The sequence below is a fragment of the Seriola dumerili genome, unplaced genomic scaffold, assembly GCF_002260705.1.
Source record: "Seriola dumerili isolate Sdu_G_001 unplaced genomic scaffold, Sdu_1.0 BDQW01000122.1, whole genome shotgun sequence".
NCBI classification, from domain to species: domain Eukaryota; kingdom Metazoa; phylum Chordata; class Actinopteri; order Carangiformes; family Carangidae; genus Seriola; species Seriola dumerili.
Genome location: NW_019174377.1, coordinates 529,622 through 557,144, shown reverse-complemented (window position 1 = coordinate 557,144; position 27,523 = coordinate 529,622). Strand labels below are relative to the sequence as shown.

General features: G+C 40.5%; 1 protein-coding gene across 4 annotated transcripts; it reads left to right on the top strand.

The window, feature by feature from the left end:
* The first annotated feature begins 425 nt into the window (after window positions 1-425).
* Window positions 426-27,286, top strand: trip12 (thyroid hormone receptor interactor 12). 4 transcript variants are annotated; one of them, XM_022748567.1, is made up of 42 exons: window positions 426-493; window positions 3,677-3,823; window positions 4,255-4,380; window positions 4,596-5,383; window positions 8,732-8,837; window positions 10,372-10,508; window positions 10,755-10,838; window positions 10,942-11,037; window positions 11,128-11,279; window positions 11,515-11,550; window positions 11,654-11,749; window positions 11,848-11,940; window positions 12,056-12,217; window positions 13,282-13,350; window positions 13,464-13,629; window positions 14,049-14,166; window positions 14,737-14,893; window positions 15,054-15,207; window positions 15,566-15,794; window positions 15,898-16,016; window positions 16,580-16,787; window positions 18,850-18,950; window positions 19,048-19,222; window positions 19,392-19,533; window positions 19,790-19,981; window positions 20,214-20,365; window positions 20,456-20,613; window positions 20,774-20,847; window positions 20,973-21,172; window positions 21,625-21,752; window positions 22,966-23,117; window positions 23,415-23,557; window positions 23,713-23,869; window positions 24,059-24,157; window positions 24,245-24,359; window positions 24,570-24,724; window positions 25,030-25,236; window positions 25,487-25,651; window positions 25,753-25,866; window positions 25,977-26,071; window positions 26,443-26,546; window positions 26,694-27,286. In XM_022748567.1, exons 2-42 carry the CDS (start codon window positions 3,726-3,728, stop codon window positions 26,888-26,890), a joined length of 6,219 nt encoding a protein of 2,072 aa, XP_022604288.1. In that variant the 5' UTR covers window positions 426-493; window positions 3,677-3,725; the 3' UTR covers window positions 26,891-27,286. The 4 variants fall into 4 exon arrangements, with proteins under 4 accessions (XP_022604288.1, XP_022604289.1, XP_022604290.1 ...); XM_022748568.1 differs by lacking the exon at window positions 426-493 and having other exon boundaries at window positions 3,726-3,823; window positions 25,030-25,194; window positions 26,694-26,890; XM_022748569.1 differs by lacking the exons at window positions 426-493; window positions 4,255-4,380 and having other exon boundaries at window positions 3,726-3,823.
* Window positions 27,287-27,523: the final 237 nt, after the last annotated feature.

The window sequence follows — 27,523 nt, the reverse complement described above, 5'->3', positions numbered from 1 at the left end:
TAGCTAATACATGAAATCGAATTAATTATTAGAGATTTTTTTGTATAAAGATTTTTTTGTATATATATATATATAAATACACACACACACACACACATATATATATATATATATATATATATATATATATGGTGGGGGGGAGGTGGGGGGTGGGGTCACGACCCAGCGGATTGATACTTCATAATTGTGACAAGCTAATGTTCCCAATGACTTCAGTGTTGCTGTGATAACGGACAACTAAATCTCAATCTTTGTGTTTTTAGTCGTTATGTTCATAAATTTACATGGCAACACATCCAGTGTTGTGTCGCTTGCTTAAAAACAGCAGATGTCGAAAGCTAAAAATCAGAAGTAAGTAGTCCCTGAGCGGATGAATCGCGCGGATGTATACTGCAGTTGTAGGCCCCTCAGCTGATGTGAAAGTAGCAGGGGTTCAGAGAGAAAAGAGGAGCTGGTGCACTGTCTGTTACAACTACAACACTGGAACAAATAGGTAACAACATTATACAAAAGGTAGAAATTTTCAGTGACATGTCAGCCAACGGTCTCTCGGACCTTCGAGGGTATTCAGTGTCGAAATACATCGGAGGAATTATGATTCATTGTTGCGAAAATATCTCGAATCCCGTTCCTGCTTTCCTGTTTTTTGTGTCTAAAAGGTATCAGAGGCCATTTCTTTTTGCTAGCTAGCGTTAACGTGCTAGCCGCACGCTAGACAACTTGTAAATTTTAACAAAATTTGAAAAAATTGTTCCCAAAAGACAGAATTAGTGAGTTGTAACGAAGCTGTCGTTTGTATAAGAAATCCCAATCCTGTCGAGGTGGCAATGCGTTAGGCAGCGACAACAAGGCTTGCTAATATTAATTAGCTTGCATGCCAAGGTTAGCTGGCAATAGCTATGGCTCTTGTTTGATTTGACAACGCTTAACGTCATCTACGTGACTGCCCCGCAGACGCAAATTCAGTATAAAGTCAGGGATTTATTGTTACCCGGACAGATATATTAACTAATACCACCCAGGAACGTTAGTTTGTATACCTAACAGCCAAGTGTTTATTTTTGTCCACTTATTGTTGGTGAGTGAACGGTTATTGAAGAAACATTCGCTATCTTACTTAGCTAAAATAGCGTTAGCTTGCTAATAATTAGCCTCGATACTTGACATTCTGGTCTTAACGGGAGCTAAATAAGATGTTCGACGTTATTTTGTCCTCTCACCCAAACTCTAAATAGGAAGTATGTGCTTTGTTGACACGTTGCTTGTTAGTAGTCAACTTGTTTCTGCCTGGCTAGCGGTAGCCTAAACGCTAACCAGCGCTGTAGTCAGAGGCAGGCATTGGCCTTAAGTCAGCTTAGAAAACATTAGTGATCCTCAGCCAGCTAACATTAGTTAGCTCTACTTGTGTACTCTACATTCGCATTGACAGTTCCTAAGAGAGTGTTACTGGATCTGCCTAGTTACCTGTCGACTTGACAGCTGTGTATTTTTGATTTGATCATCCCATCAAACAGTACAGAAGGTGAGCTAACTTGATGGCGAGCCATGTATTATATTTTTTTCTTTAAACTTGATCGTTTGCCAGACACAGAGCACTGTGTCATGGTAGTGAGAATACCAAGTTAGCTTACATTGGTTAACTGGTAGCCTGCTAGCTATATTACATTAAACCGCTTTCGAAAGACGGTCCAGCCGATGCTGCCATTTTCGATGTGTAGCTAATCTCAGGTGAACGTATTTGTCATTTGCCACTCGTGGGGCCTGTCTTGGTCATTCAGTAGAAATGTCGCCTTTTCATACCACACACAAGGTACAAACAAGGTAGCTGTTCGATTTTGGTTGTGCGTTTCGTTAGGGAGCTAAATAGGTTGATACACCGGTACGCCAACTACGCATTTCCATGGAGCCACTGCTACGTTAGCCAACGTAACTTTAACGGGTCCCTGGTATGTAATTACTAGCTTTGTAGCGTTGTCTTGCCATTATATTCAGTATAAAGCGGTTACAAGCTTCGCTTTTGTGATGTGGTAGTTTTTTGGAAAGATATGGATTAGACTGAGTTACTGTCAAAATGTATGGGACTAGCTAGGATATGAGTAGCTAAACATGCTAGTCGGTGGTGGTAGACAACTACGTCAGAAATACAGGCCTCTGTAAATCATGAGTATAAAAATTGGACACTGTCGTGCTTGTTTAGTGGTGTAGTAGAAGAAACTTTGAACCTGCCAGCGTTTGAAACTGCCGATTATTTGGTGTGCTTAACTGGTCACGTTATGCGCGAATGTGGTGCACCAGTTGTCAGAATGGACGAATAAACAAAGACTCGGATGCACTGTCAGTGCAGGCCTAAAATGGCCCTGTGAGCTTGCCAAGTGTGGCGTATTTTTATGATCAATGATATCATGATTTAAACCCTAACTAAATGGGTTAAGTAATAATCTTGCTTTTCAAGATGGCAAAAACTATTAAGGTTGTGATTCAGTAGTCTCTGTGTATCAATTGATAAAACCATCCAGCTGTGTGTTTGTGTGTTCAAAACATATCAATCACTCCTGTTCTCAGTACCCTCATGTCACTGACTTATTAGAAGCACATATGAATCATACTTAATATGTGAAACACGTTTTCTTTCATATCCTGTCTAAAATGAAAACTACAATGTCCCCAACAACCAAATGTTATGGAATGATATGGCCATTTAAAGAATATCAGCTACTGTTAATATTCTTTGAAAAAAGAGCTTTGAAAGATAATTCTCTTTTTGTATGGTTTGTTTGATTTGCAGCCTTCCCCATGGTAGGTTTATTTATATTTGTCTGTGACCTTGCTCATCATTACTAAATTAGATTCTCAGGTTGTTTTGTTAATATTGTAAAGTGATATTCTGGTGATGAAGGTGATCATGATGATTGTGATTATTGGATGAATGAATGCCAAGGGGTTAAAAGTAAATGTACAAATGTATTTAAAAATCATAAGGTTAGTAGGATACTTGACTATAGCTTTATGGCCAATCTGTACTCATAATACATGGTGACAAAACTGTTTGTAGTGCTGTCTCTTAAAGCCAATATTTTATAATTTGATACAGACTAAGATTTATTTTAATGTTTAAATGTCAGTGGATTACTTTGAGTGGTTCACAGAAGTATGCACTTTGTTGTAACCATTATTGGGAGACTTAAAAACTGGGGAAAGTGTGAGGGTGCTGAGAACATAAACTGACCTGTGTGTATTTTGCCATCTTTTTTTTTTCTTTAGAAGACAGCATATTAATGGCTATGAAATCTGTTTGAACCAAGTTCATAAAATCATTTGAAGTCTCAGCCCAGTTGTTTTTTTAATAATTGTATCAACTGTGATTTACGTGGTTCCTTGCATTTGATTTTTTTATGCCAGGTATCTGCCCCTACACAAATGGCAGTGTCGGTAGTAGCATGGTTCCAGTTGTTTTCTGGTGGGAGATTGTATCTTGAGACGATTGTGGACCTAATCATCTCAAATGGGCTAGATGGGTTGGTCTGATATTAAAGGTGCAACAGCTGTAATAGCTGTCACCTACAGCACAGCAATCTGTTTGAAACCACGACCAGTTGTTGTAAGAGAGCGAGATACAAGGCTCACCATTGCATTTTGTCAGTATTCTTATGTGGTTTCTTTCTCTCTATGATTGCAGTGAATGGTAGTGTCTAGAAAGGGTATGTCCCTTCAGGAGAGAGGTGCCAATGTCCAACCGGCCTAATTCCAATCCAGGGGGGTCACTGCGCCGTTCACAGAGGAACACTGCTGCGGCCCAGCCACAAGACCACACAGTCGCAGGAAGGTGAGCCTACAAAGTCCTCAAACTTATCATCCAATTTTTGTTAAAATCTCAGTTCAAAGTTAGAGGCAGTAATTGTAGTTTGTGGGAACATCACATGGGTTTTTCTTGAAGGGAGAAATAAGAGGGCTGTTTTAGTAGAGGGATTTGTTCTTAGTTCATAGGTGGTGTGTTGTGAATTGAAATGTAATGCAGAATGGTTATATTGGCCTCTTTGATCAAAGTTCAAGCTTATCTTGTGTTTGTTTATCATAGTCAAATGGTGATTAACTCTTTTTTAGCTTTTTTTCATGCTACTCCAAAGGTGTTAAACTTCAGAGGATATGCAGATGCAGTCAGGCAAATTGATTTGGGGATTGATCAAGTCTCTCTTTTATGTGGCTTAATTACAGAAACCTACACTATCACTTGCTCTTTAATTTCCAACCTTACAGGTTGCAGTCAGAGCAGGTAAAACATAAAGCAAATTCCCCACCTGAAAGTAGAAGACCTAATTCTAAGGCTTCCAAAGCCACAGCCAGCACAGCCACTGGCCAGTCCAGAGGGCACAGCTCAAGAAGGTACCCCTCCTCTCTTCTTGGTGCTTAATGTGTGCGTGTGTGATTGTGTATGTAGGATTTGTACTGTATATAATAACGTCATACTTATTGTACACCTTTGGGTTTTGTGCTAAATCTGAATGAGTACAATGAATGTGGCATTGTAATTCATCACTTCTTATGGTTTCAGAAATTTCTTAAGATGGTGTTTTGTTGTCCCTCTTGCTCCCTGGCAGAAGCGGTCTTACTCTGTCCGTGGCTTCATTTGTGTTGCAAGACGACCCAGAGGCTGCAGGGACATCTGAACAAGAACGACCAGGCCGCCAGTCAAAGAGTGAAGGCACCCGAGGGCTAAAGCGAAGCGAAGCTCCTGACCAAATCAGTACTTTTGGACCGACCCCTGCCAAGAAGCCCAAATCGGTCCCACCACCCCGAGACAATACCTCAGAGACCAAGAAAGGCCAAGCTAAGTCCAAGAAGAGATCACTTGCTTCAGAACCACCTGCATCGTCAGGTCGAGGTCAGAGCAAGAAGAGTGGGTCCGCTGGGGCCTCACCAATCCAGAAACGGAAGAAAGCGGACTCTCTCCCCGGTCTAAGTAGTACCGCTGGGTCCCTCCCCAATCGTACTGAGGGCAGAACTGCAAAACCCACCAAGCTGGCGTCTAAATCGGCCGCCTCAGCCAAAGCTGGGTGTAGCAACGTGACGGACTCCTCTTCCTCTGCCTCCACCTCTTCCTCCTCCTCCACCACAGGCACCAACAGCGCCACCACGCAGGGCGCTCGAGTCAAACAGGGAAAAGATCAGACCAAGGCGCGTCGCTCTCGCTCGGCCTCAAGCCCTTCCCCACGCCGTAGTACCCGTGACAAGGAGCAGGCCAAATCTGCCAGCTCTTCAAAATTTGAGTGGGCAGCACGCTTTAACCCCAAAGTCAACCTGCCAAAACCCAAACTGTCCTTGCCCGGATCCTCCAAAACTGAGACTTCCAAACCTGGGCCATCAGGATTACAAGCTAAACTAGCAAGTGAGTCACATTGCCTGTGTGTGGAACCCTTCTAATCATTGTAGAAACACTAATTTTATCTACTCTCTTAGCTGTAGCATCTCTTTTTAACAGCTTTTTGTTAAGAGAGTATTTCAGTGCTATTTAATACCATTTCAGAAATATTTGATGTTGTTTTCATACCGTTACATATTTAAATTCATTCAGCCTTCTATTAGCCATGGGAGCGGTTGAGTATGGTGAAGGGAAGTATGTGAGGGTTTGCTTTAATGGGTTTGTTATTGCATGAAAAGATAGAGTGGTTTAAACAGGCTAATGGTTGGCTTGTTGAGGGTCAGCACATTATTCTTGTGTGCTTGGTTCGAGGTTACACCTCTGGGATTAAATATCACAGGACCTGTGATCCGAGTAGTGTCTCAGCATCAGTTACAAAAACTCACTCTTAACTTGCTTGGAGCAAATACATTTGGTTTAAGTGTCGCCCAGTTGAGACACATTACAACATACATACACCAAAGCGGTAACCATACAGATAAATGAATAACCTTCGATAAAAATTAGTATACATTGTTTACACATAGGGATAACATTTCACAAAGCCTTTATCCAGGTATCTATATAACTCATGATGTACACATCTTGCATGAATGCAGATGGTGACACTCTGACGTGCATACAATAAAGCATACGTGTGTGTGTCTTGACTAGCATGTCTCGTTGACATGTGCTGAGTGTGGACTTCACTGAGCTGGTGAACTGGCTCAGATTTCAGGCTTAAGTACCTGAAGCCTGAAACTGGAGAGCAGCTAAATACATAAAAACTGCTGGTCACTCAGTTAGCGGTGTGGAGAAAATGTATGATTTCACACGTATGGTAGACACTTAAAGAGTCAAATTCAGAAGGACTTTTCTAGTAAAATGGTCTTTATTGTGGCATTTACACTATCAGTCAAAAGTTTGAGAAATATCCTAATTTTCCAGTTTCCATTGAAATTTCAGCAGTTCAAGTCCAGTGAATAACATTACATGATATGAAGGGAAGTGGTAAACTGCCCAAGGTACAAAAAATGTTAAGGTCACCAAAAACTGAAAAATCATGTACATTTAAAAGAAAACAGATCTTTTTCATGGATTAAGAATTTTCTAATTCACAGCTTTCCTGTAGCAATGGAAATAAATGAAGCCTTGAAAGTTAATGCAAACAGTTCCTACAAGTGCAACACATTTGTGGGAACTTCCAAACAGTGTTTAATTTCCAGTAGAAAGAACTGCAAAAGTATGTTTGGCTGCTGAATTAGTCAAAAATTATTAAATGATTGATTAAATTTAGAATTTAAGATTACATGATTCATTTTTTTAATCTTTATTATTTATTTGTTGTATGTCTTATTTTCAAAAACACTCAAACATTACACTATTTAAATTTCAGTAAAAACTGGAAAAATGTAGCTGTTTTGACTAGTTGTGTATTATAGTGACTTGATTCTGGTCTTTTGGGATTGTGCTGGTAGCTGTGTTGTCAGGTTGGCAATCAGTTTTTTTTGTAACCATGAATTTGGGCAGAGATTTGGTACTAATTATTAATTAATTGAGAGTTTGAATCGTATGATGATATATTGTCTGATTTTTTTTTTTTTTTCAACATAAATACATATCGTAATCGTTTGTGATAAGGAGAACTTACATTTTGTCAGTGCTCTCTGGCAGACAAACCATGCAATGGCAAATGTTTCTAAATTACCATATTAATGTATTATTGACAGTTGTGGACTGCAATTTCTTGTTACATATTGGCCGTCATATACACTGATATATCTATCATAATCTAAAATTGTTTGGAAATATCTGCCAGGCTGATTTATTGGTTGGGCTCTTGTACCGATACTAAAATATTTGGCCAGATACCATACCATACTTTGCTCAGTAAAAACATGTTTGACCTATTTAACAAAATATTTAACCTATTTAACAAAATAGGTCAAACTTATGAAATGCATCAACTGTATTAAATGTTGGTCTTACAAGCATTCTAAAGAAACCTAAATAAAGTACAGAAGACAGTCAACTAAACATTGTTTTGAATAAGACAATATCTGATCAGAGGAAGCAAAACTAACTTTTGGTATCTGACAATTGCCAATAAGCAATGCAACAGCCACCATTTGGTCCATGCTAAAGAAGTATTGAAGTTTGGTACCCATAGTGTGAAGAGGGGAGAAATTGCAGGAACAATAGGCCAGATACACAGAGATATTGCAGTAGATATTTGGTGTCTATGGTTAAGTGAGTTTAAGCTGTCGGGTCAGTGTGAGGTCAGGCTGTTCTAGGCAGGTGAAAGGATAGAAACTGAGGTGGGCTCTGTGCCATGGGCCCTGGGCCAAAATGGAGAGACCCCTCCTAAGTTGGCTTTGGCGTGTTGGCCCACCAGCTGACCAGGGGTATGTTTGAGGGCAGGGAAGGGCTCATAAGCTGTTTCTGTCAAGAGGGAAAAACTTCATCTCTCTTGGAATATCTTCATTTGTCGGCCTTTAATAACTTTTTTACACACAGATTCTGTTACTTTCAGCTATAATGGTGAGTAAGCATATACAATGCTGTTGACATGTGTTCCAGTGATACTGTATGGCTTTCCATTGCACAATGTCATTTTGCATTCATGTTGAATTAGAAATGTTACTGCAGCCTCAACAATAGGGAAAGGTTTATTATTGCATTGGCTGTAGATAATTGAATCTTAATTTGGAATCTTTGTGAAACTTATGGGGAAATGTGTGTGAAGATATATTACTATTTGACCAGTTATAATTGGCCAGCTATAAGTGGGACACAAAACTATGGTCAAATGAAGTACAAAAAAAGAAATAATAGTTCTTATCTCTTCAATTCATTTGGTCTTAATTTTTGAAATGTTTATTTTTATACTGCTGAATTATGAGTCATGGATCCAGCATGAAGGTTGTCCTGTCATAGCGCCATAGCTGGGTTACTATTAATACCCTTCTAGTCAGTGGTACAGGGCTCCAAACAGGCAACACCAGAGCCTTTACAATATTGAAAAGTAACACTCAGCATCAATCTGTGCTTTGATTGGCCAACATTTTTCACAGCCCTATGACCAATAATTATGCTATGGGGATATGTTTTCCATTGTGGTGCCATGGTTAAGTGATACATAAAAGAAGGGTATTGTGTTTAATTATTCAACCCTAATACAAGGTGAAACTTGTTGTGAATGCCTTTGATAGCTAGGTGACAAATGTTTCATATCTGGCGTGTGAATCAACACAAATATCAAACTGGTTTGATTTATTTTGCTTTGAGAATGTATTTCCATCAAAAATACCAGTGTTTATGCTTTTCACACCTTAGGTTTGAGGAAATCCACTAAGAAGCGCAGCGAGTCTCCTCCAGCAGAGCTCCCCAGCTTTCGGCGGAGCACACGCCAGAAGACCACGGGCTCCTGTGCCAGCACCAGGTATAAATCACAGTGATGACAGTGTAGGCTATAGTATAAATATTGCTGCATAAAAAAGTACATGAAATTTGCCTTGTAGCATTTCTGATGCTCTCAGACAGCTCTTTTGTGCCATTTGCCATTGTGAAAAAGAAACTGTAAACAATCGTCCCCCTTTTATGCAGTAAATCCATCATTCATTGGTTAATGTGGGTCATGTGACCACTGAAAATTAAGCACAGGTGAGTTTTATTTTGTTTGAGGAACTAATTTCAATTGATCAATAGGTGCCAATAATTGTCACTGTTGTTTGAAAATTGGGTCATCTGAATTTATTTCTGAGGATATTCTGAATCATGTACTTGAAATTCAGGGGTGCCAATAGTTTTGACCAGAACTATAACCTTCATCATGGTAGAATTAATTGCAGGGCTGCCGTTTGAGACTGCATTGGTTTTAGCCAGTTGTACCCAAGTGGCACCAGAGTGTATGTTTTGAAGACTTTAAACAACAACAATTTACAGTACTAATAAGGCACTAATGAAATTGGTATTTTATTTTGTAAGATACATTTTTAATAAGTGATCTGTCTCTTGTACAAAACAAAGTATTGTTGTAACCATTAGAATCATAAATTTACCCAAATGATTTATGTTACCTTGTGGTTTCCTGATTTTTAGTTTGCATTTTTTTTTTTTGTTATTTCTTCCAATCAGTCTTTTTAATGTTGGTTTATATATATACTGGGTGTGATCTGATATTTATTTATGATTGTTGAATAGAGATGTTTTCAATTGCTGCTATTTGAAATTTTCATGTTTAACAAAGCTGCTTTAATATTATCTTTTCCAAATCAAGTGAGCATTGAAATGAGCTAACTTAAGCTTTGTTTGGCCCAGTGACTGTATCCTTTATTGAAGTTGAGGACACAGTGAAAGCTCTGTGCTGCCCTTATTTATTTTTATATAATGCCAGCAATTCACCTTTTGTTTTCTGTGTAAAGTCCCACTCCACATAAACCCAGGCACCATTGCAGGATAATAGCTAGATTTCAAAGCAAGATGGCAAAACAGAATACGAAAATCAGCCCGATGCAGAGGACGATAAAGGACAGTACTGTCTCAGTTGATGAAGCTGTTTCACAAAAGAAAAATAACTGGAGGGTATTGTTTTGACCATTACTCACGTTTACTTCCCTTACCACATTAAAAAACTGAAGGGGAGAGCCTTGGGTTGACCTAGGTATCATGACTATTGTCTATAAAGCAGAATACTTCACTGAATATATTGGCTCTATGAACAGTGACCTCGAATACACACACACAGGAAGATGTTTAAGACTTTAAATTGGCATTTTGGACTGCACAGTATCTATCAGAATGTGGACAAATCTGGATGTTTACATGAGCATAATCATTAATATAAAGCATGAAAAAATATCCAGGGGAACCACTGCTGTGTATTTATTTGACTGGGAGTGGTAACACAGAATGTGCTATGCTTTGTGATTACTGTTCTGTCACTCATTGTCAATCTGTTTTTGCTCATACCATAGTCGGCGGGGTTCAGGCCTAGGCAAGCGCGGGGCAGCCGACGCTCGCCGACAGGAGAAAATGGCCGACTCCGACAACAACCAGGATGGGGCCAACTCATCAGCTGCTCGCACTGATGAGGCATCACAAGGAGCTTCAGGTACCTATCATCATCAATTTTTCAATTCTTTTTTGCTAGTAAAATTTCTTTTTTTGCTATGGGAAGTGGAACCTTTGGATGATCAAGAATTTTCCATCAATTTGCTCGATAATTAAACCTCTTCAAGCCTACAGTTTTAGGCTTTTTCTAAGTAACATCAAAAGCCATCAACTTGAAAGACTGTTCTCTTTCTTTACTATTTAAGTTTGACTGTGAGTTTTATTTTCATACTGTTTGTTTCTCCAGCTTCAAGTTCAGTTGCTGGAGCAGTTGGCATGACCACGTCTGGAGAGAGTGAGTCTGATGACTCTGAAATGGGAAGGCTTCAAGGTATGTTAAACCCACCACCCACACACACACACACACACAGACACAACTCTGTTATACCTTTAGTATAGTTGATTTCTAAACATTGCTGTTTTTGTCCTTGTAGCCCTACTGGAGGCCAGGGGTCTCCCCCCACATCTTTTCGGGCCTCTGGGACCCCGCATGTCGCAGCTATTTCACAGGACCATAGGCAGTGGAGCCAGTGAGTGCAATCTTCTTACCCCTACATCAGTGTTCTTCATGTTTGGTAAGCTCTAGATAACTGTTGAGAAATTCTGCCCCCTATTTTCAGGCTCCAAGGCTCAGCAACTGCTGCAGGGCCTGCAGGCCACAGGCGACGAGTCTCAGCAGCTCCAAGCTGCTATTGAGATGTGCCAGCTGCTGGTGATGGGCAATGAGGAGACACTTGGTGGATTCCCCGTCAAGAGTGTGGTGCCCGCTCTGGTCAGTCTTATTCCGTTCTGCCATTCACCTTTTCATTGTCTCCTGTATGTATTGCAGCTGTACCTCATCTAGACTTTATTTAGCTAAGTAAAATAGCTTCCATGTTGCTTTGCTTTTTGCAATAGGACAATCTGCAATTCCTAGAAAATGAAAATTATTTTGTCAAACATTGTATGTGTAATATTTGATTTACCTCTGATCTGATTCCATATTAATATTCAACTTTCTTTCACAGATTACACTGTTACAAATGGAGCATAACTTTGATATTGTGAGTATGATAAACTTCTATGGTTGCACATGTAGTTGTCTTTTGTTTGATTCATTTTTGTAATGCTACTGGGTTTGTGTTTGCCTTTGATCTGTGTACATAGATGAATCATGCCTCTCGTGCACTCACATATATGATGGAGGCACTGCCTCGATCCTCTGCTGTGGTGGTCGATGCTATTCCTGTCTTCCTGGAGAAGGTAAGACATTGCGTTCTCTGTCTGTCTCTAATCGCTTGTTAATTCGCAGTGGTGGCTTTTTGATATGCTAATAACTTGTTCCACGTTCTTGTATGCAGCTTCAGGTGATCCAATTCATTGACGTAGCAGAGCAGGCCCTGACTGCCTTGGAGATGTTGTCAAGGCGACACAGTAAAGCCATTTTGCAGGCTGTAAGTGTTTCAACTCTCTTTTTGTCATAACCTTAAATCTTTTAGCCCTGATTATAGACCACTCTTTTAGCCACGATTATAGACCACAATAACGTTATAATTTTATCCCTCACAGGGTGGGCTCGCCGACTGCCTCCTCTACCTGGAGTTCTTTAGCATCAATGCTCAGAGGAATGCTTTGGCCATTGCAGCCAACTGCTGCCAGAGCATCACTCCAGATGAGTTCCACTTTGTTGCTGATTCTCTGCCACTGTTGACTCAGAGACTCACACACCAGGTACGTTTCTCCCCATGTCAGAGAACAACGAACTACAAAATACAACACCATCACAGTGGGGTTTTGGCTTAGGTGGTACTTGGGGCTTTTCCTCTTGGAAGAATTTTCACAATTGAGAAGTTAAATTGATAGTAATCACATGGGTAAAAAATAAGGTTAATTTTCTTAAAATGCCATCAATGATGAGAAAGACCTGTGTTTGATGCGCCTTGATAAGGAAAAAAAAAATGTATAGTAGTCATACTAGCTTGCTCAAAGCACAATTTTCACACTCAATCATACTTCTTTCCATTTTTCAAGCAGCCAGCATCTTAAATGCATTTAGCACAAGTAAGAGAAACAATGTGGCAAACTAAAGAATTCCTGCTTGGTGAGGGTGTCTAGCAGTGTTGTCCATTTAAATGCAGATTAATAAACCATCTGTACTTGGTGTTTTCATAGTGTATTCTACAAATTCAGATATATTTGTGCATTAATGTAGCTGATAATATATTGTAGATCATTGACATTGTTGTGTTATTAGACAGCTGCATGAGCATGCTAGTCAAGGTGCTTATTAGTCAGTAATCACCTTCATATTTTCTGTTGAACTCTAGCTTTTTAAAGACATTGCAGCACATCTTTTGTTTTGCTGGTCATTCATTGAAAAATGAGTCAAGATTTAATTCTGCATAGTTCATTTTGTCAGGAGTTAACAAGAATCAACAATGGTATCCAGTAAATGTTGCTCGTCTGCATTATTATTAATTTGGATGAGTTTGTAGAGGTTGTCTAAGGAGTACCTAATGCCACATTTGCATAGCAGCACTGGCTGCAGCAGGTTATTGATGCAGAAACAGACTGTCAGTCACACAGTCTGATTTTTGTAGGCATAAAAATATACTTTTTCCAGCACACATACAAATGAGTACTTTGAGCTCACTTGGATTTTTCAGTGTATCATCTCCCTCCGTATCATAACCTCCATATATTGATGCTCCAATTAGTATTTATTTAAGTATTTTATTTCAGTCTAACCCTATAGAAAATATTCACTAATGACTATATTCATTCAACTCTTTCAGGATAAAAAATCCGTCGAAAGCACTTGTCTCTGTTTCGCCAGACTGGTGGACAACTTTCAACATGAAGAGGTTTGTACCTCTGTTTTTTAAGACTTAACACCATGTTTACTGTTTCTATATTATCCTTTCCATTAACCATCCCTCCCCCTAATGTGCATATGTGTCTGTATTTAAATCAACAGAACCTGCTGCAGGAGGTGGCGTCACGGGATCTGTTGACCAATATTCAGCAGCTGCTGGTAGTGACCCCTCCTGTACTGAGCTCGGGGATGTTCATCATGGTTGTGCGCATGTTTTCCCTCATGTGCTCTAACTGCCCCTGCCTGGCAGTCCAGCTTATGAAACAAAGTGAGTAACCCTCAAACACACACACACACACACACACACACACACACACACACACACACGATCTTAAGATATCTTACTTGAATATATAATATAGCATATGTGGTCCCTATTTTTACCTTGTTAGCTTGCTCACAACAACTATCAACCTTGTGTATTTGTGTGTACAGGTGTACACATGCAATAGGTTAGATATGCTGTAGTTCACCTCAAAACATTGTCAACTTAATTATACAAATCTTTTCCTTAATTGTCTCCATCTAGACTGAATTCATGTCTGTTCACATTGACTTGCATGTCTATAAAATCCACTTTGCATTCAGTTTAAACAGACTGTAGCTTTAGTGTAGGAATGTTCTGTGCTGAAGATGCAACAGGCCAACTGACAACAGAAATATCTTTGTGTTACCTTCTCTAAACAGACATAGCCGAAACTCTGCGTTTCCTCTTGTGTGGTGCATCAAATGGCAGCTGCCAGGAACAGATTGAACTGGTACCCCGGAGCCCCCAGGAGCTCTATGAACTGACCTCCCTCATATGGTAACATCTGTTCAATATTGTATGGGTTAAGTTTGATGCTGTAAAATGCCTGTCAAATGTTCTTGTATTGTCCTCTGCACAATTTACAGAAACTATTAAATATACTCACACTGACATGGGGCCTACAACAGTGCCACCAGTGTTACTGCTGCTTCCCTCACCTTGAACAGCAGATGCAATTGCTTTGCCACAGTAGTCAGTTTATAGTAATAAATCCATGGCAGTGGTCATTAGTATAAATGTCCTAAATTTACATTTCCTCTTACTATATTTTGCAGTGCTCCGTTATCATCTAACCTAAGATATATGTTTAAAGCACAGTTGTAATAGTGTCCAACAGCAGCCAACATTGTTTTGAACATTTTGCATTGAAGACACAGTGACATGCAAGGGTTGTTTTTCAAATGAATCCGCAGAACAAGTTGTCACTTTTATGTGATAGCCACTACTGTAGGGACACCTACTAAGTCATACCACAGAATAGTCTGTTAATAAAACAGCATGTCATGTCTGAGTCATCTCAGTAAAACTCAGTGTTGTAGCTTTCTAACACCTCTGTTCTTCTGACAGTGAGCTGATGCCCTGCTTACCTAGAGAGGGCATCTTTGCTGTTGATGTAATGCTGAAGAAAGGTAGTGCCCAGACGACTGAGGGTGCAATCTGGCAGTGGAGGGATGACCGGGGGCTGTGGCATCCTTACAACCGCATTGACAGCCGCATCATAGAGGTATAAATGCATCAGATACAAACTGTATCTATGAAGATCTCAAAATTTGTGACAAATGCATTCAATTACATTGTGTAAGCATTTACACATTCAATTACGTGGTACTGATTCATACGCGATACTGACGTTAGATGTATTTTTTGATTATCTGGTCCCACAGACAGCCCACCAGAACGGAGAGGATGAGATCAGCTTGTCAACTTTGGGCCGTGTGTACACGATTGACTTCAACTCTATGCAGCAGATAAATGAAGACACAGGAACAGCACGCGGTATCCAGAGGAAACCAAATCCTCTTGCCAACCCCAATACAGGTAATGCAGGTCTTGGCAAATTACAGATATTTGTTATGTGAAGGTGGCTTGACCAGTTCATCACAGTTGTAGAGGAATAGTCATGAACATCAGACTGTGGAGGATGGACATTTTCAACATTTACAATTCTAACACTGACCATGGCAAAAAAAAAAAAAGTAATGGATAGAATGCTTAATTACGTCATTTTATTTTACAAACTGCATGCATGTAATAAGTGGACTTTCACACAGATTCTTTCTACTAGAGATTACAAGTGCTTTATGTGAGACAGAGCAGTCAGCAGCATGCTCCAGTCAGTTGCTGAATCTTGTCCAGTTGTGTATGAAGGGGGAACTTGTTCACTCTCTCTCTCTAGGGAGTCACCAGGAGGTTCGTCGAGAAGATGCACGAGCCCAGTTGATGAAGGAGGATCCTGAACTGGCAAAGTGCTTTATCAAAACCCTGTTTGGGGTCTTATATGAGGTGTACAGCTCATCAGCTGGCCCTGCTGTCAGACACAAGTGCCTTAGAGCCATCCTCAGGATCATCTACTTTGCTGATGCAGAGCTGCTGAAGGATGTGCTGAGGAACCATGCTGTGTCCAGGTAACACTGCCCGGGCTGTGGGCTACTTTTAAGATCATGATGACCAAATGTATTCTTTGAGTGAAAGTAAATTGACTTGTGTTTGTGTGTTTTATCTTTGCAGTCACATTGCCTCCATGCTGTCCAGTCAGGACCTGAAGATTGTAGTAGGTTCTCTGCAAATGGCTGAGATCCTCATGCAGAAGCTGCCTGATGTCTTCAGCGTCTATTTCAGAAGAGAAGGTAGTGTGTTATCCCATGGAAAACCCATGTCCCACCTTGTCTGCTCACCACAGTAGATGGCCTACAGTGATTTAAAAATGTTGGCCTGAGCTACTTCTAAACTGCATGACAAACATGTCGTACATTTGTTATATCCCTGTTATGTTTTGTATGAGGCAATCTTTGTCAGGAAATTTCATAGCTGAAAACTGCATCTATCCACATGGAAACTGTGGAAGCTTGAGGGGTTGAGATCCACCCAAAAATTAAAAAAATATGTTTTGTTCAACTAGAGATCCCATTCGACATATAGACAAAAAATATTTTCCCACCATCTAAAGCTTAACAGTCCATGAGGCAAATGGTTTCATGCAGTTTGTAAATATTTTATCTTGGCAGTAAAATGCACTGCTGCCAGTGTTTTCCTTTGCATTTCCTTTCCAGTGCATTATTCCTTGCCTGCGTTTCACATTAATCTACAGTCCTCAGACAGATGCAAGTGACTCCTGTCAAATTGGGAAGAAGTTGCTGTTTATTATGTGTAAGACCTTAGACAGTTTGTAATGCCTCTCTTTCCATTCCAGGTGTAATGCACCAGGTGAAGAACCTGGCAGAGTCTGAGAGCTTTCTAGTCACTAGTCCCCCTAAGGCTTGCCCTAGTGGTACTGCTAGTCTGTGCACAACCACCATCAGCACTGCATCCACCACATCTACTAATAATGCAACTCCAGACCTGGGCTCACCCAGCTTCCAGCACAGCATGGACGACTCACTGGACCTCAGCCCACAGGGGTGAGTCTGTGGCCAAATGTGGCTTTGGTTTGGCTGTTTACGGAAGTGTTTCAAAAATACTACTCTAGCACAGGCCCAAATTCAGTGTCACACTGGAATTAATCTCAAATGCAGATTGCGCTTGAGCCTGTGTGGAAACTAGCTTCCCAATAAGAGCTTTGTAAAGAAAAAAAACATACAAATGCCCATCATGTCTATTAGACAGAAATCCACCAAGCTTTTCCAGACAGGATTCAATGATAAGTACTGTAAGTGATAAATCTTAAGGCGAAATGATAAACAGCATCCAAGGGTTTAAGAGGGGCAAAAAACAAGTTATTTGCTCGGCAATTAGTAGAGCAGAGAGAGGAAGGAAAAGAGGTCCAGAACTTTGATTACTACATTGAGAGAGACAGTATCAAGAGTGAACTGAGGGACATGATTAGAAGAAGCCACAACACTGTTCTCACCCTCAAAAAATGTGCAATATGTGAGAACAGAACAGATCTCATTACAATCATGTAAAATCCATCATTACATTTGATATGAGAAGGTAGGGAGGCAGCGGGATTTTTGTTAGTACATTGTACCACACTCCAGAATTCTGCTGGGTTTGAATACGAGCTGGAGAGCAAGTTAAAGTAATATTCAGGTTTTTCTCACAGAGGACATACATTTATTTCAAAATTTTCAAAATGAGGCACAGTGGGATTCCTCTTCAGTGTGTCTAGTGAGGGACCAAGCTTTGTTTGTAGACAGAAATAATGATGGTAGTTAAGGGGATGACCACGGATTGGATCTATTTTCTATTATCACCCTGATCTTTTTAAAGGTTGGGTCCTTGTTAACAAAGGAAAGGAATGTTTTTGTCAGAGATTGTTTAGAAAAGCTTGCTCATTCAAATTTCTTACATTTCTCTTAACTATGATTTGTGATGAAGTTCTTCAGCTTTGTTCCTAAATGGAAAGCACCACTTGCAGTGATTTGTCATCCCATTAGGAAAAAATTAAATCAATTAAAGTGGATCTTTAAAGGGATCTTTAGATTAGACATAGTGGGTTCGTTAATCAGTTGAGATAAATCGAGGCTGGAGGAGATCTCCTTTAAATAATCAGAAGCATTAGCATACAACCAATCAGTGTTAAAATCTCCCAGATCTATCATTTCTGTGTTAGTACATCAAGAGAATAACTCTGCCAAATAATCAATAGATCAAGCATCAGCAGAAGGTGGTCTATAAATCCCCATGACAACTAAACTAACTAAAACTAGAGAGACCCATAATTTATCTTTATGGCAGTAAATTCAAAATATTCGGGTACGGTGATAGCATGTAGAATATAAGCATGAAAAGAATTTGACATAAGTGGCAACACCGTCCCTTCCATTTCTGTTGATTGTAAAACTCATAACTATTTATGGCCACCTCAGAATCACTGTCTTTCTTGAGCCATGTTTCTGAGAGCCAAAATATCTGGATCTGCTTGAGGAACTAAAATATTCAAGTTTCTGATGCTGGCGTCTGGCTTCTAATTTTTAAATAAATCAGCCCAAAAACCTTTCTGGTCTTAAAGGTATCTGTAATTAAGAATTGAGTAGACTCAGGTGGGCAATGAATCTGAGAAGGAACATAATTACAGGGAATAACAACTGGAATGGAGCTCAGAGATGCCGCAGGGACAGATTCAGGTATACAAGCAGGGCTCCACACTAACTTTTTTCTCCACCGTCCCAAAACTATCCCGAAAAACTATTTTAACCATCCTACACTGAATGTAAACCGCCCCAAAATCAAAATGTATAAAGGGGATATCAGACAGTGATTAGACACACTGTCTACAGATGGGGCATGGGATTGTGGAAAAGACATGGACCAGGGAATGTGAATAAGACTGTATCCCCAGATGATGTAAATCTAAGCATATTAGACAGTATTGGTGTGTTTATTCAGCAAATCGTGTATGCTACTCTTTATCAATTTATTTTAATATGTATGTTTGTCAGTTGTTATTGTAATGAATGGGCAAAGAGATCTTTTCTTTACCCCAAGGGCATTATATTAATTATTTTCTCCTCCATCAAGGCGCTTGAGTGATGTCCTAAAGAGGAAACGACTACCTAAAAGAGGGCCTAGAAGGCCCAAATACTCCCCTCCAAGAGATGATGATAAAGTAGACAATCAGGGTAAGTTAAAGTGTTGAAATGGCATTTTGTGGTCATGGTTAGATTCTTACAAATTCCCATAGATTACTCTCCTAATCTACATTTGGGATCTTTACAGCCAAGAGCCCTACAAGTACTCAGTCACCCAAATCATCCTTCTTGGCGAGTCTCAATCCCAAGACCTGGGGCAAGCTGGGTGCCCAGACCAACAATGCCAACTCAGAGCCCTCACGCACAGCAGGGGTCAGTGGCCTAGCAAGGGCACCTCCCAAGGACTCAATTTCAAATAACAGGTGGGATGATGAATTATTGGAGAAAGTTACTGTTTTTCCACTATATTATCCAAATCACACTCTTTCTTGCACTTGATTATCTGTATAATATGAATGCAGAATGATCAGACACTGGTTGTGGGAATAATGTGTGGATCACTGTATGTAATCATTATGTATTGTTTTGCAGAGACAAAATAAAGGCCTGGATCAAAGAACAGGCGAGTAAGTTTGTTGAGCGCTACTTCAACTCTGAAAATGTGGATGGCAGCAACCCAGCACTGAATGTACTCCAGAGACTTTGCACAGCCACTGAGCAGCTCAACCTGCAGGTAAAATATACATTAATCCATTTATTGAACAGCAAGCATAAAATAACAAAATTCTCAACAAATTTAAGGCCATGGATTGCTGACCTCTCTATTGATAAAACTAGTATGTAACAAACCTTTAGTAGGTCCTGTTAATGCAAGCAGGGCAAAGAAAGAAAAGATATTGATATTGAAAGGATATTCATTTAGCAAAGATTGTCTGTATAAAATACATTCCAGTACTGAGACATTTTTCTTCTATGTTCCTGTTTCCCAGGTGGATGGTGGTATGGAGTGCCTGCTGGAGATCTCCAGTATTGTATCAGAATCGGATGTGTCGTCTTTTGAGATCCAGCACAGTGGGCTGGTGAAGCAGCTTTTGGTCTACCTGACCTCCAACACGGACAGGGACTTGCTGAGTCGTGACGTGCGGCTCAAAAGGTTCCTCCATGTGTTTGCTGGCTGTCCGGTGAGAGACTAGAACAATATATATTTTTCTTAAAATATTTAGACTGCCTAACTGTTAAAGTTAGGTATATGGTACACAGTGACCAGTTTTCTTTCTCACATTTTGTATTTTGCTCAGTCTTGGAGGGTGTTTTGCTGTGCACACACATTGGAGGATTGGTGACCTACTCTATGTTTACTGTGTCTTGCTGTCCCTGTTGAATTTAACCTCTTTCTAATCTGACCTCCTGTAGGTTCCAGGAATGGAGCCTGTAGGTCGTCTAGACCCAACGGAGAATGGGCCCTACCTGGCACTGGTGCACAAGATGAACAGCTGTCTGAGCCAAATGGAGCAGTTCCCTGTCAAAGTGCACGACTTCCCCAGTGGCAATGGAAATGGCAGCAGGTCTGTGGCTTTACATAAGTGTATATCTAATCACTATGAGTTATACTGTTTGTTATACATTTGTATAATTTGATGAATTTTTCTCTCCAGGGGCTCTCAGGCACTGAAGTTCTTCAACACACATCAGCTCAAGTGTCAGCTGCAGAGACACCCAGATTGCACTAATGTTAAACAGTGGAAAGGTGGCCCTGTGAAGATAGACCCCCTGGCCTTGGTGCAAGCCATTGAGAGATATCTCGTTGTCAGAGGTGAAGGACTGCATGCATAGTTTTGGAGAATTTATAGACTGCCAAGTCTCTTTTTAATGCAGATGGGATTACTGGAGGCCCCCCTCAAACAGAGAAAACTTAGACCAGAAGGACACTGGGGTTACAGTTTGGTTGCTAACTTAAAATCTTGTTTGTATAGGGTACGGCCGAATCAGAGAAGAGGACGAAGACAGTGATGATGACGGTTCAGATGATGAAATAGATGAGTCACTGGTATGTGAGGCCATTTACGCCAGATAAGGCTTATCTTTTCATTTGTAAGCAGACAATCCTCTGTGAATATGTGTATTGAAATATAAGTTTAATATTATTAATACACTATATAATTTAATACCCAGGCGGCACAGTTCCTGAATTCTGGCAGCGTGCGTCACAGACTACAGTTCTACATTGGTGACCACCTGCTACCATACAACATGACAGTGTACCAGGCTGTACGGCAGTACAGTCTTCAAGCAGAAGAAGAAAGGGAGTCAACGGACGATGAAGCAAACCCACTTGGGCGAGCTGGCATCTGGACCAAAACGCACACAATATGGTAAAAATGCTTTTTTGACAAAATTTAACATTTGAAACACAAGAGCAACTTTTTGGGGATTTGGTTGTTTGAATCTCATTGGCCAGTCTTTGGTCAGTTGAATGAAAATGTTATCTCATTTACCCTAGTGGTGTAAATAATAAATAATTGAGATATACTCTACAGTGCACTGTGAAGTGCTGTATTACACAGTATGATGAGCTCATGTACTTACCACTAGTTGGAATTGCAAAAGCTTATTGGCTTTAGTGCAGTTTCTCCTTAAAATGTTCACATACCCAAAGTCCTGTCACAAAGGTAAAGAGCTGAAATGATCAGTGTCCAAAACACGTGTCTACATGTTGAATACAAAAATATTGTACATACTTTGTTTCACACTGACTTGTTACGCTGTAGTGTACATGCCAATAAGAGCATCCAGAGACAAAATGCCCTTTCTTGTTTCCCGGCAGGTATAAGCCTGTGAGAGAGGATGAGGATGGTAGCAAAGATGCTGTGGGTGGAAAGAGGGGTCGAGCCCAGACTGCTCCCACCAAAACCTCACCTCGCAACGCCAAGAAGCAGGATGAGCTGTGGCATGGTGAGAATTCGATATATCCCATAGTGAAGAGCTTCTCATGCTAGTTTAAGTATTGTTGTCTAACGCTGGAAAATTATAGCTCCTGATCCAGTGCAGATTTAGGAAAAACATGCTGCATCTATTTCTTTCTTTACTTGGTCATATATGAACCGTTGTACTGTTTAACTCAGCTTCTACATTGTCACGGCATGGGCTCATTTTTACTTGGAAATTCTTACTTAAAGGGTCTGTGAAACGATCGTCACTGACACTAGATGTCGCACTAGACCATGAGCATCTCGGTCCAAAAACAAATGTTTTGTTCAGCCACACCTCTGGCTTCCCTTTGGCCACAACATCCTCCTTCTCGTTCTGAGTCAGAGCTCAGTGAAAACAGCCACTCAGCTGACAACAAGAAGTTGAATAAAGTTACCCTGAGTACACCAGAGCCAAAAAAAAAAAGCCACAATCATTAGCCCAAGCTAGCACTGCCATGATATGCTTCACAGTAATGCTGACAGTAAGCCAGCTAGCGACATTTGCCAAATAAATTCAAAATATTAGTAACAGCAATTTAGTTAATGTTATCATGCTTCTTTAGCTGGTCACTAATGTAAACAGACATGTAGCATTATGTAGTCATCAAGTTACTTGCACATCAAGGAGAGAAAAGCCAGCTCGGAGTCATACTGGAGCCCTTTAGCAGCTCATAGGGTTGTCCTTGGTAAAGGCAGACCAGAATTGGCTCCACAGACCAGGAGACCAGGAAAGTGATTCAGCCTTGGAGTTATACACCTGGGCAGGGCCACAGGAATGACACTGACAGAGCCGGTAAAAACTTTAAAAAGTTAAATGGACTTTTTAACGGTCCACCGGCTGACTGGAATTTGAGCTTTGGTCAGACCGCCTGTGCTCTGGTCTTATCACTTTCTTTGTTGGAGGCCTTTTCTTCAATGGAAGAAATTCTTGAAGATCGTTTTCACCTGAAGGCTGCGTACTGCACTGTGCCATCTCACACGTGGGCACATGCGCGTGCCGCCCTCCCAGATACCAAAACAAAGAACAGAGAAGCTCAGATTACAACACATGCAGAGGGGATGTGACTTCGTTCTTTACTCAGGACACCATTACTACACTACATCTTTATATAGAAAATCGTAATTTCCTGCTATATATTATTGTTTGAAATTTACAGAACCTTTTAACTACTATTGTTAATTCCAATCACTTCCAGATGGTGTGTGTCCCAGCGTCATCAATCCCTTAGAGACATACCTCACTTCGGAGCCACCAGAGACCATAACCTTTGATGACCCCTCTTTAGAGGTCAACCTGCTGCTGAGGGTCCTGCACTCCATCAGTAGATACTGGTTCTACTTATATGATGTAAGTCTCCTTCTCAAAGAATTACAAATGTAAAGCAGTGACTTAAATTGTACCAGACTCCTAAATGTTGGGTGAATGAATAATTAAAATGATGCTCCTTAAGCTGTAAAAAATTACATATAGTTCTCAAAATATACACATAAACAGACTTATTTTAACATTGTTTTGATAATAAATTAAGAATCTTGTCCAAATGTATGGCTTTCTCTTTATATATTGTCCCAGGCCTACATGCAATTAGTATCAGTTATAGTTTCATGACATAAAATAAAATGAATATTTTTGGTTGTTTTGCAGAATGCTGTGTGTAAGGAAATCATCCCTACCAGTGAATTCATTAACAGTAAGCTGACAGCCAAAGCCAACCGTCAGCTACAAGACCCGCTGGTCATCATGACGGGGAACATCCCTACTTGGCTCATCGAGCTTGGAAAGACCTGGTAAGTGTTTCATACTGTTGACCTGTGAGGAATAAGAAACTGTTCTTTCACCTGTATTATACAGTTTGACTTCAAAACAGATGTTGATATATTTGGCTCATGTTAGTTAGTAGTTAAATATTTCTCTATCTCTGTCTGTCTCTCTCTCTCCGTAGTCCTTTCTTCTTTCCCTTTGACACCCGGCAGATGTTATTCTACGTAACTGCCTTTGATCGCGACAGAGCCATGCAACGCCTACTGGACACAAACCCTGAGATCAACCAATCAGATTCTCAGGACAGCAGAGTTGCACCACGTCTTGACAGGAAAAAGGTGCTGTGTGTTGCCACATAGAAGTGCTGCACTTGTAACATTTAATGAAATGTATTCTTTAATAATTTGTGTGTTTCCAATAATTTAATTTTTTTAATTTACTTTGTGAAATTTCGGTACCTATTTGTATAATTGTTTTTAAGGAGACCTGAATTTAACCCTCTTTCCTCTCTTGTCTTGCATTTTCAGAGGACGATAAACCGAGATGAGCTTCTCAAACAAGCTGAGTCTGTGATGCAGGACCTTGGCAGCTCCAGGGCAATGTTGGAGATTCAGTATGAGAATGAGGTACTTCAGTTTTTTAATACCTGAATTGTTCCAAGACACGCACTTTGATGGAAGCATTTTTGGAATCTAATTTTTATCTTCTGTCAGGTTGGCACAGGCCTTGGCCCGACTCTGGAGTTCTATGCTCTGGTATCTCAAGAGCTCCAGCGGGCCGACCTTGGCCTGTGGAGGGGCGAAGAGGTCACTCTGGCCAATCCTAAAGGTATCACCTTATGCATTCAACCTAAGACACACATAAGAAATGATGAACAGCATGTCAGGCTTGCTTTTACTTATTTTCACTTGTAATACATCTGCACTGAATGTAAATGTAAAAGCTTGTATTTTTATATGTAAATGTGATGGTACCCAGTACACTGTAGTATTTTTACCTGACTTGACTCTGACCATACCTTTTTTCTCTGCCCAACAGGAAGCCAAGAGGGAACTAAGTACATGTTCAGCTCCAGAGGACTGTTTGCTGTTCCCTTTGGCAGGACAACCAAACCAGCACACATAGCCAAAATCAAAATGAAGTTCCGTTTCTTAGGAAAGCTAATGGCCAAAGCCATTATGGATTTCAGACTGGTAATGACTTCTGTCTTAGCTAATAGGCTCATATTTTTAACTGAGCATAAGCATTCAGGAATGCCCTTCTGCCAACTCTAAATGAAATTTATTTAGACATGCAGTAGTTTCAAGTCTTTGGTTTCTTTCATTGTGGATGAGATGTGTCCATTTTTGCACCTTATGTAGTTCACTCTATGTCCAGACAATACTGTTGTAGAATTGAAGTGATCACTTACTTTTTTCTGTACATGTGTCATCTGTAAAATATGTTTGTGTTGTTACCTGACTTAATGAAACACTTTTTCTCCTGCTCTTTTTCCCAGCTGGACCTGCCCCTGGGGCTGCCGTTTTACAAGTGGATGCTGCGGCACGAGATGTCTATAAGCTCCCATGACCTGGTGAACATTGATCCCAGTGTGGCCAAGTCCATCCAGCACCTGGAGGATATTATCCGCCAGAAGAAGAGGCTGGAGCAGGACCGATCACAGGTAAAAGCAGAACCACCTGGACTCTGCTCCGAAAGATCAAAAGTGAGGACCTTTCTTCTAACACATTTTGGTCGGTTGCATGAAAGCATCTGCCTTGTAAAGTTATCAGTCTCCATTGACAAAATTGACATTGATTATCAAAGCTGATAACAGCTACCACATGTTTTTGGCAGCAGCTCAAAAAATAAAAAATACCTGTAGCGTTCCAGCAATACGTTCACATGCAAGTCTGCATCACTGTTTCTCCACCTGTCTCTTAGCACCTGTGTTTTTCTATGTTTGTGCGTGTCAGACAAGGGAGACCCTGCAGCAGGCACTGGAGAGCCTGAACATGAACGGCTGCTCAGTGGAGGAACTGGGTTTGGATTTCACCCTCCCAGGATTCCCGAACATTGAGCTGAAAAAGGGCGGCAAAGACGTCCCAGTCACAATCTACAACCTGGAGGAGTACCTCAGGGTATGTGACTCTATCTCTTTCTGGTTCCAACTTTTTGCCACTTGCTATTGTTCCTCTTAACATTAATCTTTTGTACCACTTTGCCATTTCTCTTCCTCTAGTTGGTGGTGTACTGGACTTTAAATGAAGGAGTGTCCAGGCAATTTGAGTCATTTAGGGAAGGGTTTGAGTCAGTCTTCCCTTTGCATCACCTGCAGTATTTCTATCCAGAGGAGGTAAGAATTTTTGTAGTTTTTTCTCCTTCTTCATCAATCATTTATACTGGTAAAACAAAAACGCTACCCATGTTCTTTAATTGCTCATTGTCTCTCCTCTCCTGCCGTAGCTTGACCAGTTGCTGTGTGGCAGTAAATCAGAGACGTGGGACGTCAAGACGCTGATGGAGTGCTGTCGACCGGACCACGGCTACACACATGACAGGTGAGACCGTCAAACCAATAACACTAAAATATAATGAGTCTCAATTTGTGTTTAATTTATTGTGAATCTCATACAGTATACCATCTGAGGCAGCCATAGCAGACCCACGTCAGAAACACCATATCCAATTTGCATTTATGACCAACACTGACCATTTTGTTAGCTCCTGAGTCAACAGTGGTTGGTTGTACAAGTTTACCACCATCAAAAACTGGAAACCTATACCTGATAATTTATTCAGTGCAGTGTGGAGCACCATAAAATATGGGTTCTAGCTTCTGTCTTACTTCCTACATGACACATTATAGGTATAGGTAAACCATAGTCTCAAGACCCATTGCTGATGCATATTTCATCTCATTGTTCTGCAGCCGTGCAGTTCGGTTCCTGTTTGAGGTGTTGAGCAGCTTCGATGCCGAGCAGCAGAGACTCTTCCTGCAGTTCGTCACAGGAAGCCCCAGACTGCCTGTCGGAGGTGAGTCCTGATACACACTTATATTCTTATTTATAGGAATCACTGAATTAAAAAACAAAGCACTGGCCAATATTAGATTTCTTTTAGAGCTTACAAAAGTATTGTGATGGCATGTTGCGCTGACCCTGGTATTTCTCTTTCTCTCAGGTTTCCGGAGCCTGAATCCCCCTCTGACGATTGTGAGGAAGACGTTCGAGTCGACAGAGAACCCGGATGACTTCCTCCCCTCAGTCATGACCTGCGTCAACTACCTGAAGCTGCCTGACTACTCCAGCATAGAGATCATGCGAGAGAAACTGTTGATTGCAGCTCGCGAGGGCCAGCAGTCTTTCCACCTTTCCTGATCTCTCCACATCTCACATTCAAATGCCTTCTACAGCGATTGATGAAATCATGACTTCCTTCTTAGTTTTTTTGTAATCACATACATTAAGGCTACGTGTACAGCCTTCTTGTTAGAGAAAGCAGCTTGCAGAAAAATTAAGACTTTAAATATATATTTGCTGCCCCTGTCTCTCAAAAAAAAAATATAAAAAATAAAAAAATGGAAAGGTGTTCCATGACTCACAGAACTTAAAATATTAAAAAAAGAGAGTAAAACTTATATCAGTAGTTGAGTAATGTTAAAAAAGATGAAAACATCTGGGTGACATTTTAAATTGCATTGCTATGTGATATTTAAAAAAAGGGATGTCTCCTCTCCAGAGTGGTGGACAATGTCACTGGGTGTCGGGGATGAAGGGGGGTGGGGGTGGGCGGGGGGTGTCCATTGAGCAAGCTAGGTTTACTTTAGCTCCAAAGATCATTTGTACAGACAAATTTGCAGACTTTGCTCATTCTACACATTTGATAGAATAGCTCTTTGTTCTCATGTCTCTTCCCCTCAGTTCGTCCATTCGCATTTTGTTCTGTATTATATTGGCCCCAGTTTGTGTGTTGCGTTTTGGTTCGGCTTTCCCCCCCTGTGTGTCTTTGCT

Excerpts from the sequence above, each read along its gene's own strand:
- trip12 (XM_022748567.1), top strand. The coding sequence starts at position 3,726 with ATGTCCAACCGGCCTAATTCCAATCCAGGGGGGTCACTGCGCCGTTCA. Across the intron at positions 4,381-4,595 it reads AGAGGGCACAGCTCAAGAAG|AAGCGGTCTTACTCTGTCCG; the intron begins GTACCCCTCCTC and ends GCTCCCTGGCAG. Across the intron at positions 23,558-23,712 it reads ATCGAGCTTGGAAAGACCTG|TCCTTTCTTCTTTCCCTTTG; the intron begins GTAAGTGTTTCA and ends CTCTCTCCGTAG.